This window comes from Equus asinus, chromosome 5 (genome assembly GCF_041296235.1).
Source record: "Equus asinus isolate D_3611 breed Donkey chromosome 5, EquAss-T2T_v2, whole genome shotgun sequence".
Lineage (NCBI taxonomy): Eukaryota > Metazoa > Chordata > Mammalia > Perissodactyla > Equidae > Equus > Equus asinus.
This window is the reverse complement of record NC_091794.1, coordinates 5,435,737-5,453,419: the sequence shown is the minus strand read 5'-3', so window position 1 is coordinate 5,453,419 and position 17,683 is coordinate 5,435,737. Positions and strand designations below refer to the sequence as shown.

Sequence of the window (17,683 nt, the reverse complement as noted above, 5' to 3'; positions counted from 1 at the left end):
TCTCTATTCCCAAACTCATGTCTATAATTTTTATACCAGAATTGTGCTTTCTATAATATGAATAATACTTTTTGGTAAGCCATCATTTTTTTATTGCCTAGTTAATGACTTCCAATTCTCTGGGAAGCTTTGTTTTCCTTGGCTGCAAAGTTTTAATAAGAAAATCTCTAAACTATTTATTTCCCACTTTATTGTAGTTCTGAATAACACAACTACAAGACCTAGCAGGCCCAAACCCAGTAGGATGCCCACAGGGGATGGAATGGGAACAGGCAGTGATCAAATGAGTAAAATGTATTTTCTTTTGATCCTATCAAAAGAAATGTTTTCATTGAATTTTTATAATTTTGTTCAATTCACACTTCAATATCTTTTTTACCAGTTTTGGAAGTTCTTGGTATAACTAGAATTGAACATTGTAATTCATTCCAAAATCAAAACTTCAAATGTTTGTGAGAACATTAAGAAGAACTTTGCACTTTTCTAAACTCAGTCCACTAAATCAGTTACCATACATAGTCTTGCTTCTTAAAAGGATCCTGATTAAATATGAATTCTTGAATGAAAATATCAAAATAGCTGTTTTCCCTTATTTCAAAACACTTTCCATGTGCAGCCTTGGTCTTTGAGACTATGATCACTTGGTTTTCGAGTTTATAATTTCACAAGTGTCATTATAATTTTTTTAAAAGACTGCATCTGTTAGCAATCTGTAATACGATATTAAAACAAGGAGAGCAATTAGCAGTTGATCACCCTGGTTACAGTCTTATTAATGCTTCCAACTCATTCATGTTAGTTGACTGACATGACCCGGATCCAATCAGATCTCAGGAGGAGGCAGCGTACAGATGGCTCGGACAAGGATCTGATACAAGCTCAAACGCCCAACTCACTAAGTGGATAAATGGTAGTTACTAAATGCCTTAATATGGGATTGCATCGTCCCCTTTAAACATTTTTTAAACACTACAAATCTTGTGCTTGCTTATGTAAGAAAGCATGAAAATTAGTTTATTTAATGCATATATATTTAATCAACCCATTGTAGTTCCCTAATGAGAAAGAGATATGAATAACACCTGAAGATATTCGGACTAAAAATCACTTGTATTTGTTTTAAAATCTGTTTTTGTACCAGGTTATTACAGTGTCTGAAGTTCTAGGAATTCCTTTCTCTTCAAAACAATTAATGAGGCAAATACTATAAATTCCTGACTCATGAAAAACAAGAAAGCATTCCAACATCTATTTGTACTCAGCCGCTCCCTTTATTCTTCCCAAGTGTGGCGTTGGGCGGCGCAGAGTTTCTCAGATTGACATAAACAATCTGGCTCTAAGCAGAACCACCTTCTTAACATTCAAAAGAATTCCCTGGAGCTTGCCTAAGTAAAACAGGAGAAAGCATTTATGTCAACAAAGCAAATGAAAGAACAAGTAGCTACGATCAAACTTGAAAGTCATTAACCTTCAGTATAATCAAGCATTGATTCTCGCTAGGAAAATGCTGTCTTTTAGAGGAAAACAGCATTATTATATTTTAGTTTATCAGCAATATAAACATTTTTCCAGAGCCACTTATAACACAAACTGACGTGTTACCCTCTTGTGTAGATGAAGTCAACTTCATCTAACTTAGCTTTGGAAGGATGGTTGATCTCTTATCAGGGCTTCTTCAATTTAATTAGTTAGGTGCTGATAGAGTTGGGTTGGTGGGCACAGGTAGACAAAGTGAGCTCACTGTTTCCCCTTTTCTTGCTCTACCTCCATCCCCAGCCCAAATGTGTGGCACTTGTTCTATGTTCTAGTGTCTGTCCATTGGAATCCCCCTTCAGGGAAGAACTTGCCGCCCACCTGCAGGGAGTGAGGTCAGCAGATAGCGTGTCATTGTCAGCTCCTTCAGAGCCAGCCTCAGCTGAGAAAGCCATGGTTGGAGGTCTAGTTGGTAGACCACCATGTCTGCTACAATAACATGTAACAACCAAATGATATTCACCTCAGGAGTGCAAGGTTGGCTCAACATTCAAACAAGTTCATGTAATTCACCACATTAACAGAGCAAAGGAGAAAAATCATACAATCATCTCAATAAATACAACAATCAACTGTTAGACAAAATTCAAAATCCATTCATGATGAAAACTCCCAGATAACTAGAAATAGAAAGAATTTTTCCCACTCTAATAAAGGGCATCTGTGAAAAAACCTACAGTTAACATCATACTTAATAGTGAAAATCTGAATGTTTTTTTCCTAACATCATAAACAGAAGCAAGGATTTTTATTTTTACCATTTCTGTTGAAAGCAGTAATGGAGTGTTTAGCCAATGCAATAAGGCAGGAAGGAAGCAAATGGTGTAAACTGGAAATCACAGATGACGTGCGTAGCATATTACAAAAGGAAATTTTAATAGCTCTCAGACTATTTGCCTAGGAAATAATGTTTTGAAAAATTGACAAGCAAAAGAATGTTTTTAAATCTGTTCTCTCCAGATTATAGATTTACACGAGTCCACCTTACTTTGATTCTGCATAGTTTTGACCTGGCTTATTTACAAAAGTACAGGTATTCGTGTTAAGTTTATTTTCTTCTCTGACACAGTGCCACTATCTCATCCACTCTCACTTCTAGCCTCTAGTGAATCTTAATGAGACACCATTTCTGTGTCAACTGATTCCTTATCCAACTTTGACATCTTGCCCAGAATATTTACCTTTATTATCCCTCTTACGTACATTTTCCTATAGTTTTTCTTGCTAAAGTTTTCATCCCAGATATTTTACACTAAAAAAAAAAAAAATCTGTTGATAAAGAAAGTCTGTAGGATTTATGGGACATATTCTTCATGGTCTTAGGCCACTTAAAGTTGTACCTTTGGAAAACTAAGAAAGATTCTGAGACCTCAAAAACTATGGACCTTTGATTATTTGGTCCTCTGTACCAATCTTGCAATGATTCCATAAATCCCAGGAATCTTTAAACCATCTTGAGCCAAGTTTCTCATTTCATAACATCAGCACAGATGTTGTCCCTACTCTATGTGCATTTCACATCTATATGTATAAATATTCCTCCACCTCAAAGTTTGAAAGTGGCCTGCAGAGGCTGAGGTTTTAGATAGGTCATTTTTCCAGCACTCTGCTTTTTCAAGGTTTCCAGAGATGCGTCTCAGGTTAACTGATGTGTTCCATACATTATAACCAACTTGAGATCTGACTCCAGAGATGCAACAAGCATGCATTAGACCAAGGGATCACAACAACTATGGTCCCACAGGCCAAATCCGGCTCACTCCCTATTTTTATAAATAAAGTTTTGAAACATAGCTTGCTTTCACAACGCAATGGCAGAGTTGAATAGTTGTGACAGAGACAGTATGGCCCACAAAGCTGAAAATATTTCCTCTGACCTTTAACAGACAAAGTTAGCCGACTTTGTGCTGGACAATCTCTCTAACCTCCTCCCCGTGGAAGGAAGCTCCTGAGCTGGGCAGCTAGTCCTTCATTCGGCCAACATTTATGGAAGGCCCATTATGTGCAGGCAAAGCGTTATTTGGAAACCACCTTGGGACCTGTGGTTTGGCAGATATGTTAATTATCTGAACCCCAGACTCCTTTTCTGCATCCTGATGAAGAATCCACCCACTTCACTGCCCCCGCATGGAGTGCACTTGACAACCAGAAACCAGACTCCTCCAAGGTGAGGAATGTGTTTTTCTGGGCTTGTGGCTAAAACTTCCAGTCTGCTGGCTCACCACGCCTCACTTTTTAGCCAGGTCCTAAGATCTGGAGACAAGGACACAAAGACCAGTCATCCATAAAACCACCCCGTTTTGGTCACAGGGAATCGTCTCTGAAACATATGGAAATTGATTTCCAGTTTACCGTGTTTGCAAAGTTTTTGTTGCCATGGTTAAAAATACCCAAATGGTTTCTTCATTTTTGACGATAAATTGCTAAGGGGTGAACTATGTAAATCCAGAGATTTCTGGAGAACTCCCATATGGCAACTGGGGCTCCTGCTGAAGCTCAAGTCTTGGTGCTTCCGGAGCCAACTCTGCCCTTTAGAAAAGATTAATCCTGCCTGAGGGAAAAAGAATTCAGGTCACAGCCGGGGCCAGATGGGCTGGTCAGCCACCGATTCCTGAGGAGTCTTTCTCTGTATTATCTCGCTTCCTGCTTCCTCTCTGCCTTCCCACTGCCTCTGCCTTTGGCCTTCCCTTGCTCTCCTCCGATTCAGGGCAACAGAAGTTCACAGGTCTGCGGGCTCCAGGCGCACACTGCTGCCTGGCTGACACGCAAACCACAGCTAGACGGAGGCAAGGCCGGAACTGTAGTTCAGCCTCCTGTCCCCAGCTCAGTGCTCTTTCCCTGAACTCCACGGCTGTCTTTTGCAGGGCTCTGAGCAACATTGCTCTACCCTGCTAACTTTCATCTGTTTCTAAAGGCTAGAGAAAGTTCAGTGTAGCAGCTAATCAATCAGAGGACTGACTGAGTTTTAAGGATCCTAATAGTATGATGCTTCTGTCTCTACCTATATGGAAAGTGACAGAAAATGGCTGGTTTCTGCTGAATTCTTCCTTAATTGGAAAAGAAGCCAGGGGAATTTTATCTTTGGTCTTACGAAGTAATCCTGCAGAATTTAGGATTCTCTCCTGCATCTCCAAGTCTCCAGCCCCTGTAGCTTGGTAGACCCGCATGTGACTGCTCAGGGACCACTGCCAGACTTGTGCTAGTCTAAGTCCCACATACTAGTGGCATGGCTGACGACACATGCTTGCCAGCCATGGCCATTTAGCCCCACACAGTGGTGACACCTCAAACCACCTAAAAGACAGAGTATAGGACTCTGGGGCTAAAGTCACTTAGAGTCACTGTGAGGAAGAAGAGAAGGGAGATGACATCAGGAGGAAGACAGTCCTCTGTGCTATGCCATTTTGTGCATTAACGCAAAGAGGCACATGTGGGTCTAAATCCCACACTTTCTGGCTGTGATTTGCTTAAGATCCCCTTGCCTTGGGTTTCCTCATCTGTGGCACCTGGGTGATATCTCCCACACAGAAGGGTTCATGTAATGAATGTTTAAGGAGCTTGCACAGTATTGGATCAAAATACTTTGTTTTCTTAAGGGTAGGAAGATTTGGAGAAAGTGGGTAAAGAAGGATCTACTACAGGTGCACACAGCCTACTGCCCTTCTAGAGTACAGAATACATTTTTCTCCCTCAAAAAATAGTGGTAAAGCATTCTCACCAAGCCAGGGTATCCCAGTGAACAGACGGAAGTGTTTTCCTTTCCCCTATGCCGTGCGCAGAGTAACCACCCAAGTGAGTGATTTCCCTGGCCCCATTGCCACCTACAGGAGGGCACTGGAAGAAGACTAATGAGCCTTTTGTCTTCCCCATGCCTGTGGGATTAGCTACAAAATAGTCACTGACCCCAGAACATTGCTTTTCTACCACAAATAAGCAATGTTGACTTCATGGCTCCATAAAAACGTTCTCTGTGATTTTATATATTATCTTTTGTTCAAGCAGCAGAAAGTTGGGGTTTCAATATTCTGGTTCATAAAAAAATGTCTGTTTCTATTCTTTCTTAATGATAACTGTCAGCCACATTAGGGAAGATTATTTTATAATGTAAAAGAATAATAATTTTAAAAATAGGACAGAAACCTAAATTGGTTCCTCCTCCCCTTAGGATAGCTGTCCAAAATCCAAGCTCGGGTATTTAGGTGAATGCCTGAGTAATACCCACCAGATTGTATTTGAGAGACTTAGGAGATAAAATATCACACACAGTAATTTTTAGATCAGTTTCTTCCAAATAGCAGGTTGGAGTTCTAGGCCTGCCCAGGACTAATTTACAAATGTCAAAGGTACAGATCCAGTTTGTGGCCTAACCAGCCTGATAGACAAGGCCTCTCCAGGAATATTTTTAAAGTCAATTCCTTAAGTATAAACCCAAACACACTGGAATTTTGAGGTTTTTTTATTGGGGTAGAGGAGTTGGAGGAAAGTTTTTCAAAACCGCAAAATGTACCCATGAATTCTGGCAAAAACCAGCCAGTCATCGAAGATGAAGTCTGCCTGACAAGGTAGTACCAGCCAGGAAGGCAGTGTGGGGTGGGCATCATGGAAAATGAAGACAAAACCGCAATTCACAATCAAATGTTAACTCTCCGGAGAAAAGATCACAACCAATGAATGTGGGGCTTTGAATTTTTTCTCTATGCAGGTGGGAGAAGCCAATTAAAATGTCTGGGCACAAAACCATCAATTCCCCTGCTCTGCAAAGAATGCGCATCATCACTGACAACTCTACCAAGACACAATGAAGGAGAACATTTCATATGTTTTGCTTTATATTTATTCCCTGTCATTATGTCTGCTCATAGGGGTCAAGCAACCGCCAAAGCCATCAGGTGCTGGTAGAGATGTGTTAGTGGACTCCACCCATGCCACAAAAAGACCAGGTGAGGAATAAGATGCTGCCTCCCATACTCTGCTCTGAAACCTGGGCCACGACTGCAGTATCATTTGTTGCAGCAAAAACAGCAGCATCCACACAACCCCCAAAGGGTCAGAATCATGTAACAGTGCATGGGTATTGTTGGAGAAACATTCTAAAATATTATCTCTGAGGGAGTGGAAAGTGCTCTGTGCACAAAGGCAAGATTAATAAGAGCCTCGAATAGGGTACCAATTTAGTGATTGCTCTGTATAGTGTTCTGAGGGGCCCCAGTGGACAAATGCTGCGGTCACGTGGGGTCTAGTTTTCCTCATGTTCAAGTTCTGCTGTTGTGTAACTTATTACAATATCCTTTGGCCTGAAATGATTTATGTTCCTAATTTAAAACTATGTTGTATGTAGTAGGCCAAAATTATGAAGCTGGTGACTTGGAGTATCTTTGCATCAAATAAGAACTCTGTGCTTTTTAAAAGGATGCTGTGAAACCTACTTTGATGTATTAATGTCTGGGCTATAGATCTATCCTCTGTCACCTCCACTCACTCCCCTGCATGTACACGCACATACACACAGGCATAAATACACACTTCTTAGAATCCCAGGAAGTACTTAAAGCCACAGGGCATTTTCCTAGATTGTCACTTTTACTTCAAGATTTTTTAAACCAAGGTATATTATGGAAACAAAGAGATGAATTTTTAAGCTATAACACAAGACTTAAGATTTGGGTTACAGAGGACTGCTCCAGGGTCCTCTAGCTTTGCCAGCCTTTGTGCAAATTATAAAAAGTTGCCTCTCCCCTCTGCCCTTTGGTCAAACCACTAAGGAAAATGTGCCCTTGCTCTGGGCTGGCAGCCTGGCACCAGGGCTCCTGGAGGGGTGGGCAGAGCGGGTAGGAGACTGTGGCTTCCCCTGATGCCCCAGCCAGGCGCCTTCGTGCAGTGCGCAGCCGCTCACGGTGGCCCTGCTCTCCAAGGGCGCAGGCTTATTGCTCCTGCCATCAGGGCTACTTTGTTATAATCATCTGAGAAGGTCTGAAGTGGTTTTTAAATTATAACTACATAGTAGAGTTGGAGTGTGGGGTAGAGCAGCCACTAAAGAAGAAGTTCTATGCTTCAACAATTTACAGCTAAAATGGTGTAAGAATTGTAGTCTGAAAATCAAAGCAACTGGGGATAAAGAAGCTCAGAAATGCTACTGTTGAGTCTACGTGGGAAACTAAAGATGGTAAATTCTACACAGCTATACAGCCTTTCAAAAGGCAGATGTGCCTATGTATTTTTATCTATAATTAGAGGTTATTTTTTCCATGTGCTAGTGTGTTTCACTATCCCAGGGTACGTTATGAACGTAATTTAGAAGAATATCAGACAATTTTACTCATAGGCATCTTGCTATAGAATCTATTCTCAGTCATCCAACTGTGACTTAAACATATTTTTTAAAACCTGTGATTGTTATAGAATGAATCCTTATGACAGCTTTATCTGTAATATAATCTTTTAGCCACGATCCCAGGCACTCGCCGTCCACCCTTGCCACCTAGACCCACGCCCCCACGAAGAAAACCTTTACCGCCAAATAACGTCACCGGAAAGCCAGGAAGCGCAGGTACGTCGGTTGTAATCCTCCATTCTCCCTCCATGATTTCAATTTCACTAACTAACGCAAGCCCGTCTTGGCGTGCTAGCTCAAGCAACGGACAAGCCTGTGGTGTGTGTGGCAAATGCCTGTGTTGGCCCTGAAGACCAGACACTGTAAATGACAGCTTTGAGGACTCACATCCTGACTCTGGGTGGGTGGGGTGAAAGAAACATCCCTGTGCATCTAAGCCGGTGTGCTTCTCCCTTGTTGTGTGCTTGGAGCTGAGACCAAAGCTGACTCAGGCCCTTCAACAAGTGGATTATTTTGGATGAGATGTACACTGCCAACCCACCAGGGTTAATGGAAAATGTCATCCACTTATCGTTCTGTCTCCTGAAATGAAATCCTATACATCTCATTGAAAGCTCCCCTGTCCACCAGCCTTCCTGCTGGCCCCAGTATTACGGTGTGAGGGGGAAGACTGGGGACTGAAATCTTCAGGGTGACTGAGCAGGTCTAGCCTGTGCAACAAGCCAGGAATATATTTTAGAAGTCAAGCTGCCTCTCATCTCTATACCTTGGCATGTGTTGTTTCCTTCCCGTAGAAGGACCCCTCCCAGGTACCTTGGATGCTCACACTTCATTTTTTTCTTGAAAAAGCCTTCTCTAGCTCCCCAAAGTAGTCTTCGTCTTGCTCCCTGTTCTGCTTGTCCTTGATGCATTCCTCTGCTAGAGCAGAGAGCACGTTGTTTATACTTGTTTCTATGCTTGTCTCCCCTGAAGACTGTGAGCTCTGCGGTGACTGGGTCCTCGGTACACCTTCTCTGAACTCCCAGAACTAAATCCAGTGCTTGGCACACAGAGGATATTTGATAAGTAATCGTTGAGTCAATAAATGAATGAAATTAAGAATCAGTGAAAATTGACCCAGTTCAGAGCGTTTCTCTTAAGGGCTCCTCATTGGACCTGCCGACAAATCACAGCATGTTCCCCATCTTTCCTCCATCTCTTCCCATCTCTTCTTTCTAAATATTTTGTAGGTAGAATCAGGATAAAAGTGTTAAAGACAGCTATGAAAGATGAAAGTGATGAGGGTTTATGACAAAGGGGATGGATGTCACTCTTTTCAGCGGATGAGAGGAGGCTGTGGTGATGGAGAAGCTGTTATGATGTATCGTGTGTGCAGAGACTCTAGATGCTTTCCATCAGCTGAAGGAGGAGTCAGCCTCTCATCCATGCTCCTGAGGCCTTCCTGAGTCAGAACCCAGGCACATGGCCCCACTGAGGAGACCAGGTTTCTTCACTAATTGTAACTGGGGGCAGCTGTGACTGAGTGTCTGCAGCTTTCAGGTCAGACTGGAAGAGTCACAGACTGGAAGTGATGCCTGAGTGTCCCCCGTGGATGCCACACAGCTCCGCTGTAAAGCTGTGTCTTCAGCTGCAGCTCCACAGCCTTGGTTCCTGCCATATAAAACCCTTGTTTCTCTCCCATCAGTAAGTGTAGCTTTGGTACAGCCCACCAGCCTGAAGAAGAACCATACACACATCCCCTTTCTGAAATTGGCTGGTTCCCTGCCCTGCCTCTTGCTGTCCCCCTCTAACTCAAAGGAAGTGGCTGCATTGAGGAGCCAAACACAAATGGGCAGTTGTACAGATCTGGCCCGATTACTATGACAGAAAGTGCATCCTGAATTCAGGAATCAACTAAATGGCCTGGGAGTCCTCTAAACATATGTCCTCTCTCACAAGTGCCTGTGAGCACAGTCTTAGGTTGCCATGTGACATCTGCCACTTGTCCCCTAGCTCCAGAGCTACTGAGGCCCGAGTCCCCCTCTCCTTGCCAGGGTGAAAGTGCTATGCCAGCATTTCCTGCTAGCGCTGCCAATTCTGAAAAGCTCCTGTGGGCTGCAATGCCATGTCTCTTGGTTTTAATTCGCCCTCTCACTGTATCCCACTCCCACCGGGACCAAAAGCACGGCTCTGCAGGGGTGGGAGCAGCCCCTCTGGGGGACTCTTGCAGGACTCCATGCTGGGCTGGTCCTTGGGTCAGGCTCATACCTCTTGATGCTTTATCGTCCAACAATGATTCCTTTTCCCAGGAGGGCTATAAAATCCAGCCTAGCCTGCACTCTACTCTACACGCCCAGACTTGCCTGGGCCTTGGGATGGATCCAGTTTTGGAGACCTATAAGTCTTGTTAGAGTGGAAGAGACACTGTTGAATATAACATCTCAGGGTAGCACTGTTCTGGCTACCAGGCTAGAATCACCAACATTACCTTAGAACTCTTTTTCTTCCCCTCCATCCATCTCTCATGCCTGCCAGTTAATCTCCAAGTCAGGCCGTTCCATCTCCCTGACGTCTCTCACGTAAAACCCCTTCCGTCTAGTCTCACTGCTTCTCGCGTAGTTCACCGCCTCTGCCTTTGCCTATATGACTGCTTTAGACTCTTGACTTCTCTCTCTGCCACCAGCTTTGCAACCTAACCCATCCTTTTCTCACCTGATCATGTTACTTTCCTTGTGAAAATCTTTCAGTGGGTCCTTGTCACCTAAAAATAATGTCCAGATCCATGGTCTGGAAGGCCCTTCAAGATCTGCCCTTCCCTGCCCCTCCACACTCAGCTCTCACTGCATCCGGAGCACCCTTGGCTCTCACTCCTTCAGATTGAACACACCAAGTGGTTTCATGCTTCCCTGACGTGGTTCTTCCTGCCCCTCTGACCAGAACGCAGCTCTCATACCTACCTGCTGATCGCCTATCCTCTTCACTGGCGCATCCTCTGTGAAGGCATTCCTACCCTCCCTCCACCCAACACTCTTCATCTTTGCCCACAGACTACTCCCTCCTCTTGCCCTCTCTACGACCTGATCCAGTTCTTTCACAATATCTATAATGCCTCAATATATTTGGCTCACACATCTGTCTCATCAAGGACACCAGATCTTATTTCTCTCTAAGCCTGGCATGTTAGTACCAAGCCACATGGTAAGTTCTTAATACATATTTATTGAATAAATAAAAGGGGACTTGGCAGTGCTCCTATGAAGCCTGACTGCTTTGGCCCTGCATTACAGGAATCATTTCGTCAAGCCGAGTAACTTCCCCACCCTTGAGGGCAACGCTCAGACCTACTGAAGCCCCCTTGGAGGGAACAGAGACAGATAAAAAGCAACCAACAGTTCCTGCTTCGGGAGAAGATCTTGGTTAGTATGTCAGTCATTTCCCACTGTGGCTTAGCTGCAAAGTACTAAAAGATTTCAAATTAGGAGGAAAAGAGTCTCAGTTCTGGACCATCTATTTTTCTCAATTTTATGATTACGAGTCTTTTTACTTTTAAAATTATATTTTTAATGCTTTGTTATAGAATGTGTTCCTTCCCTTCACAGACATAGAAGAAAATGCAGAAGTTTTTTAGGAAAGTCTCCTGAAAAGACCAGGTCACCCAATGCTTCTTACTGAATCTCATGTCATTGCTAATTACACATGTTAATTTACTCATGAGTATCAGCAACTAGGTTGTAATCTTTAAATCATTGTTTATTACACTCCAGAACACCTACAGCAGGACACAATTAAAGGCCTTTTACTGTGGATAATATGTATAATAATAACAATAAAGGAAATCAAAGTTGCAAACAATTGACTAGGTGGCATTTTAACATTTATAGTCTTTAGTACTTTTTCATTTATTGTGAAGCTTTTTTATCTTTTGCCAAAATTGTTTATTATCTTCCATTATCAGGTAATACGACTGACTTTAGCTCAAGTCCAACAAGAGAAACTGATCCTCTTGGGAAACCCAGATTCAAAGGTATGCATGATTGGCTCCAGTTCTCAATGTTGATGAGGCTGTCTTTGGTGGGTGTTATCAGTCAGCTGTTGCTGTGTAATAAGCAACCACAAAATCTCAGTAGCACGCTCTAGTGAGGATTTATTTCTCATGTGTCTACAAGTCACTGGGGATCAGCTGATCTAGGAAGTGCTTGGCTGGGTGATTCTGTTTCTAGCAGCAGGTGCGACTGGGCCTCCTATGGGTTGGGCTCCACATATTTTCATTCTGGTGCCCAGGATGAAGGACCAATAGTGACTCAGGGGAAGCCGTTCTCATAAGAATACAAAGTCAAGAGACCGGTGTCCACACACACAACTGCATTTCAACATTCCTGCCAATATTCGTTATCCAGAGTAAGTGACATAGCCGAGGGCAAATCAAGGATTGGGGAAGCATACTTTCTCCATGGATATAGAGGCTGTTTTTGAACAGTAATCTAATCTACCACAGTAGGAGAGGTATCATATAATATAGAGCCCAGTATTCCCTTTTGTAAAATTTTTTTCTGAAGTATAAAATTTGATACATTTTAACATATGTATACACCCATGAAACCATCATCATAATCAAGATAATGAATACATGCGCTGCCTCCAAAAGTGTCATCAGGAACCTTTACCATCCCTCCCTCTCACCCCTCCAACCCAACCTCTCATCCGTAGGTAACCGCAGATCTGCCACATTATAGATGAGTGTGCATTTTGTGGACTTTTACATAAGGAAAAAATACAGTATGAACTCTTTTTTGGTCTGGTTTCTTTCACTCAGCATAATTATTTGGAGATTCATCCACATTGCTACATGTTTCAATAGTCCATTCCTTTTTATTGCTGACTAGTAGTCTATTGTATGGATATATAATAATTTACTTGTTAAACTTGTTCATGACATTTGGGTTGTTTCTAACTTTCTTACATTACCGATAAAGCTGCTATGACCATTCACGTACAAGTCTTTGCGTAGACGTATGCTTTCATTCCTTTTGGACAAATGCCTACGAGGAGAATGGCTAGATCATGTGTAAGTGTATATTTAACATTGTAAGAAACTGCCAAACTGTCTTCCACAGTGTACAGTTTTACCTTTCTGTCAGCAGTGTATGACAGTTCTAGTTCCTTCTTGTCTTTGCCAACACTTGGCATGGTCAGTCTTTTTAATTTCAACCATTTTAATAGGCATGTAATAATATCTGATTGTGATTTTATCTCGCATATCTCTAATGACTAAGGATGCCGAACATCTTTTCATGTCCCTATTTGTCACCTGTATGTCTTTTTTGGTGTGTCCAAAATTTTTGTCCTTTTATTTTTAATGGAGTTGCTTGTTTTCTTATTGTTGAATTTTGAGAGTCTATATTTTCTGGATAGAACTTTTTTATATACATGCTTTACAAATATTTCTTTCCCAGTGTGTGTCTTCTCTTTTTAATTTTAATGAAGCTCAGTTTATTAATTTGGTTTTTTACACATTATATTTTTGGTGTTGTATTTAAGAAATCATTGATTGATCAGATGTCAAAAAGACCTCCTCTGTTTCCTTCTAGAAGTTTCTCCTCCATTTCCTTCTAGAGGTTTTCTACTTTTACATTTGGGTCTATGATCCATATTAAGTCAAATTTTGTATATTATACAGGTATGACTCCAAATTCATTTTCTTGCCTATGGATATCCAACTGTTCCCCCAACAAAATTTGTTGAAAAAACTATTCTTTCTCTACTCAATTTCATTTGTACCTTTGTCAAAATTCAATTGTCCATAAATATGTGGAACTGTTTTTGGGCTCTCTAGTCTATTCCATTGATCTCTTTATCTACATTTACATCGATACCACAGAGTCTGAATTACTGTGGTGTTATAATAAGTGCTGCATTCAGTTTGTGTTAATCCTCCAACATTGTTCTTATTTTTCAAAGTTGTTTTGGCAATTCTGGGTCTTTTATATGTCCATCTGAATTTTAGAATCAGCTTGTCAATGTCTGAAGAAAAAATAACCTGTTTAGATTTTTGTTAGAATTGCATTGCATCTATAGGTCAACTGGGAGAAATTGACAGCTGTACAATGCTGAGTCTTCCTACCTGTGAACATGCTATATCTTAGTATTTAGTTCTTTAATTTCTTTTCCACTGTTTTGTAGTTTTCAGTATACAGAAAACCATAAAAGTAATATTATTTCAATTTCCAGTTGTTCATTGCTAATGATTATTGTACAATGATCTTGTATCCTGCAACCTTACAAAACTCAGTAGCTTTTTTGTAGATCCATTGGATTTTCTACATGCAGAGTCATGTCATCTGAGAGCAGAGTCTTACTTCTTCCTTTCCAACTTGGGTGCCTTTTTCTTGCCTTATTGTACTGACTAGAGCCTCCAGTAAAATATCGAAGAGAAATAGTGAGGATGGACATCCTTTCCTTTTTCCTGATTTTATGGAAAGCATTCAGCATTCAGTCTTTCACCATTAAGCGTGATGTCACCTGGAGGTTTTTCATAGATGCCCTTTATTGGCTTGAGAAAGTACCTTTCTATTCCTACTTTGGTGAGAATTGTTATCAGAAATGAATGCTAGATTATGTCTAATGATTTTTCTGCCTTTTTTGAGATGATTACATGGGTTTTCTTTTTCAGTTTATTAATATGATAAAGTAATTGTTTTTGAATTTTAAACTAACTTTGCATTGCAAGAACAGACTCTATTTGATCGTAATGTATTCTTATTTTAATATGTTGTTGGATTTAATTTGCTAAAATTTTATTTAGAGTTGTATTTAATGAATGATATTGCGCCATAGTTTTCTGTCCTTGTAATGTCTAAGTCAAGTTTTATTATCAGAACAATGCTGAACTCTCCTCTTCAGTTTTCTAGAAGAGTTTAGAGTTGGCATTGCTTCTTCCCTAAGTGTTTAGTAGTATTTACCAGTGAAGCCATCTGAGCTTAGCATTCTCTTTGCAGGATTTTACATATAATTAGATTTCTTTAATAGGCATAGGGCTATTCAGAATATTTTTTCTTCCCTAGAGAGCTTTAGTACTTTTTGTCTTTCAAGTTACTAGTCCATTTCATCTAAGTTGTCAAATTTATTGGCATTAAGTTGTTCACAATATTCTCTTATTATCATTTTAATATCTGTAGAATCTGTAGTGATGTCACCTCTCTCATTCCTGCTGTTGATAATGTGTGCCTTGTTCCTCTTTTGCCTAATCAGTCTGACTGTAGGTTTATCAATCCTTTTGCTCTAATGAAGACGTCAACTTTTTGTTTCATCGATTTTGTCTATTTTTTCCGTTTCATTTATTTTTACTCTGATCTTTATTATTTTCTTCTGCTTAATTTGGGTTTAATTTGCTTTTCTAATTTCTTAAGGCAGAGGATGAGCTCATTGATTTGAGACCTCTCTTCTTTTGTAATATGGCATTTAATGCTACAAATTTTTCCCTTGATATTACATAAGCAACATCCAAAAATTTTTAATATATTGTGCTTTAATTTTCACTCTGTTCAAAATATTTTTTAATTTCCCTTTTGATTTCTTCTTTGACTCATTGATTATTTAGAAGTGTGTTGTTTAATTTCCAAATACTTTGAGGCTTTCTGGAGATCAGTCTGTTACTGATTTCTAATATAACACCATTGTTTTCAGATACTCTGTATTACTTGAATCCTTTTAAATTTACTGAGAAATTTTTTATGGCCCAGAATATGGTCTATCTCAGCATATGTTCTGTGTGTACTTGAAAAGAATGTGTATTCTGCTGTTCTTAAGTGGGATGTTGTAGTCTGCTAGGACTGCAACCACAAAATACCACAGACTCAGTGGCTTAAACAACAGAACTTTATTTTCTCACAATTCTAGAAGCCAGAAGTCTGAGATGAAGGTGTCAGCAGGTGTGGTTTCTCCTGAGGCCTCTCTCCCTGGCTTGCAGATGGCCACCTTCTTGCTGTTTCTCCAGGTGGTCTTTCCTCTGTGGGCACGCCTCCCTGGTCTCTTTCTCTAAGGACACCAGTCATAGTGGATCAGGGCCCCACCCTTATGACCTCATTTACCTTTAATTACCTCTTTCAAGGCCCTATCTCCAACTACAGTCTTATTGGGAGTTAGGGCTTCAACATAGGAATTTTCAGAAAACATAATTCTGACCATAACAAGTGTTCTGTAAATGTTGATTAGCTCAAGTTGCTTGTTGTATTGGGCAATTTTTTTACGTCCTTAGTGATTTTCTGTCTACTTGTTCTATCAACTAATGAGAGAAGATTATTGAAATCTCTGGCTGTAATTGTGGATTTATTTCTACTTGCAGTTCTATTGGTTTTTGCTACATGCACATTTAAGGTCTGTGTTTAGGTATAGATCTAAATTACTTAACATTGTAATAAACTCCTGATGAATTGATCCTTCATCATTATGAAATGACATTTTGTGCTTATAGTAATATTCTTTGCCCTGAAGTCTATTTTGTTGATATTTATATGTCCACTCAAGCTTTCTTGCGATGAATGTTATCATGGTCTCTCCTCTTTTCATCCTTTTACTCTTAGCTGATTAGCCTCTGTATATTTAAAATATGTCTCTTATGGGCATCATATAGTTAGGCCTTGCTTTTTTATCCAATCTAACAATCTTGCCTTGTTCTTAGAACCTTACATTTAACACGACTAATGACATGGTCAGGTATAAATCTGTCATTGTCTTGCTATTTGTTTTCCATTCGTCTCATCTATTCTTTGTTCCCTCTTTCCCTCTTTTTCAGCCTTCTTTTCGGTTGAGTGTTTTTAGGATTCCGTTTTATCTTTTCCATTGCCTTGTTAGTCTAACGCTTTGTTTTGTATCTTAGTGATGGTTTTGGGGTTCATGGGAAGCGTCCTAACCTGCCACAGTCTACTACCGGTGTGTTCTACACCTTCACAGTAGTGTAAGAGCTTGACGTTGTATAGCGGCTTCGCTCTCCCAGCCTTGGGGCTATTGTTGTTACACATTTTACTTTTACCTGTTATATACATCACATTAAATTGTCATTATTTTTGTTCAAACAGTAAATTATCTTTTAGAGAAAATTAAATAATAAGAAAAATATTGTGTCTATTTCCCTATAGAGTTGCTGTGTCCCGTGCTCTACCTCCCTCTGTGTGGATCCATATTTCCATCCAGGCATCATTTTCCTTCTGCCTAAGGGACTTCAATCTGCTTGTAGTGTGGGTCTACTGTTTATGAGTTCTTTCAGCTTTTATATGTCTAAAAAATATTTTGCTCTTTTTTTTTAAAGATGCTTTCACTAGTTACAGAATTCTAGATGTCAAGTTCTTGTCTTTCAGTTTTGACAGGCGTTGCTCCACTGCTTCCTCACCTCCGTTCTTCCAATGAGGAAGCTGCTCAGTCCTTATCTTTGTTCTTCTATATGTATGTCTTTTTTCTCTGCCTCCTTTAAAGATTTTCTCTATATTGCTGGTTTTGAGAAACTTGATTTCGATTGGTGTCATTTCTTCATGTTTCTTGTGCCCCTAGACACAACCCTCTGGGGTTTTAGAGGTTTTATCAAATTTGTAAAAATTTTGACCATTATTTCTTCAAATATTTTTTTCTGCCTCCTCTTCTCTACTCAGATAGTAAAATTACATGTATATCCTACTGCTTGAAGTTGTCCCACAACTCACTAATGCTCTGTTCATTATTTTTAATTCTTTCTTTCTCTCCATTTGGGTTTTCAGTAGTCTTTATTATCATGTCTTTAAGTTTGCTGATCTTTTGTTCTGCAATATCATATCTGTGTTAATCTCCTCCAGTATTTTGCATCTTATGCAT

General features: G+C 40.4%; 1 protein-coding gene and 1 long non-coding RNA gene across 47 annotated transcripts in view; one reads left to right on the top strand and one right to left on the bottom strand.

The window, feature by feature from the left end:
* Positions 1-17,683, top strand: part of ABI3BP (ABI family member 3 binding protein) — a 238,437-nt gene that overhangs the window by 192,835 nt on the left and 27,919 nt on the right. For all 46 annotated transcript variants that reach the window (XM_070508663.1, XM_070508662.1, XM_070508659.1 and 43 more), the window contains 4 exons: positions 6,396-6,473; positions 7,976-8,080; positions 11,131-11,259; positions 11,799-11,867. In XM_070508663.1, coding sequence (XP_070364764.1) covers positions 6,396-6,473; positions 7,976-8,080; positions 11,131-11,259; positions 11,799-11,867 — 381 coding nt within the window. The remainder of the gene's footprint in view (positions 1-6,395; positions 6,474-7,975; positions 8,081-11,130; positions 11,260-11,798; positions 11,868-17,683) is intronic.
* LOC139045216 (uncharacterized) overlaps positions 1-17,683 on the bottom strand; it is a 92,378-nt gene that overhangs the window by 63,440 nt on the left and 11,255 nt on the right. The window lies entirely within an intron of this gene.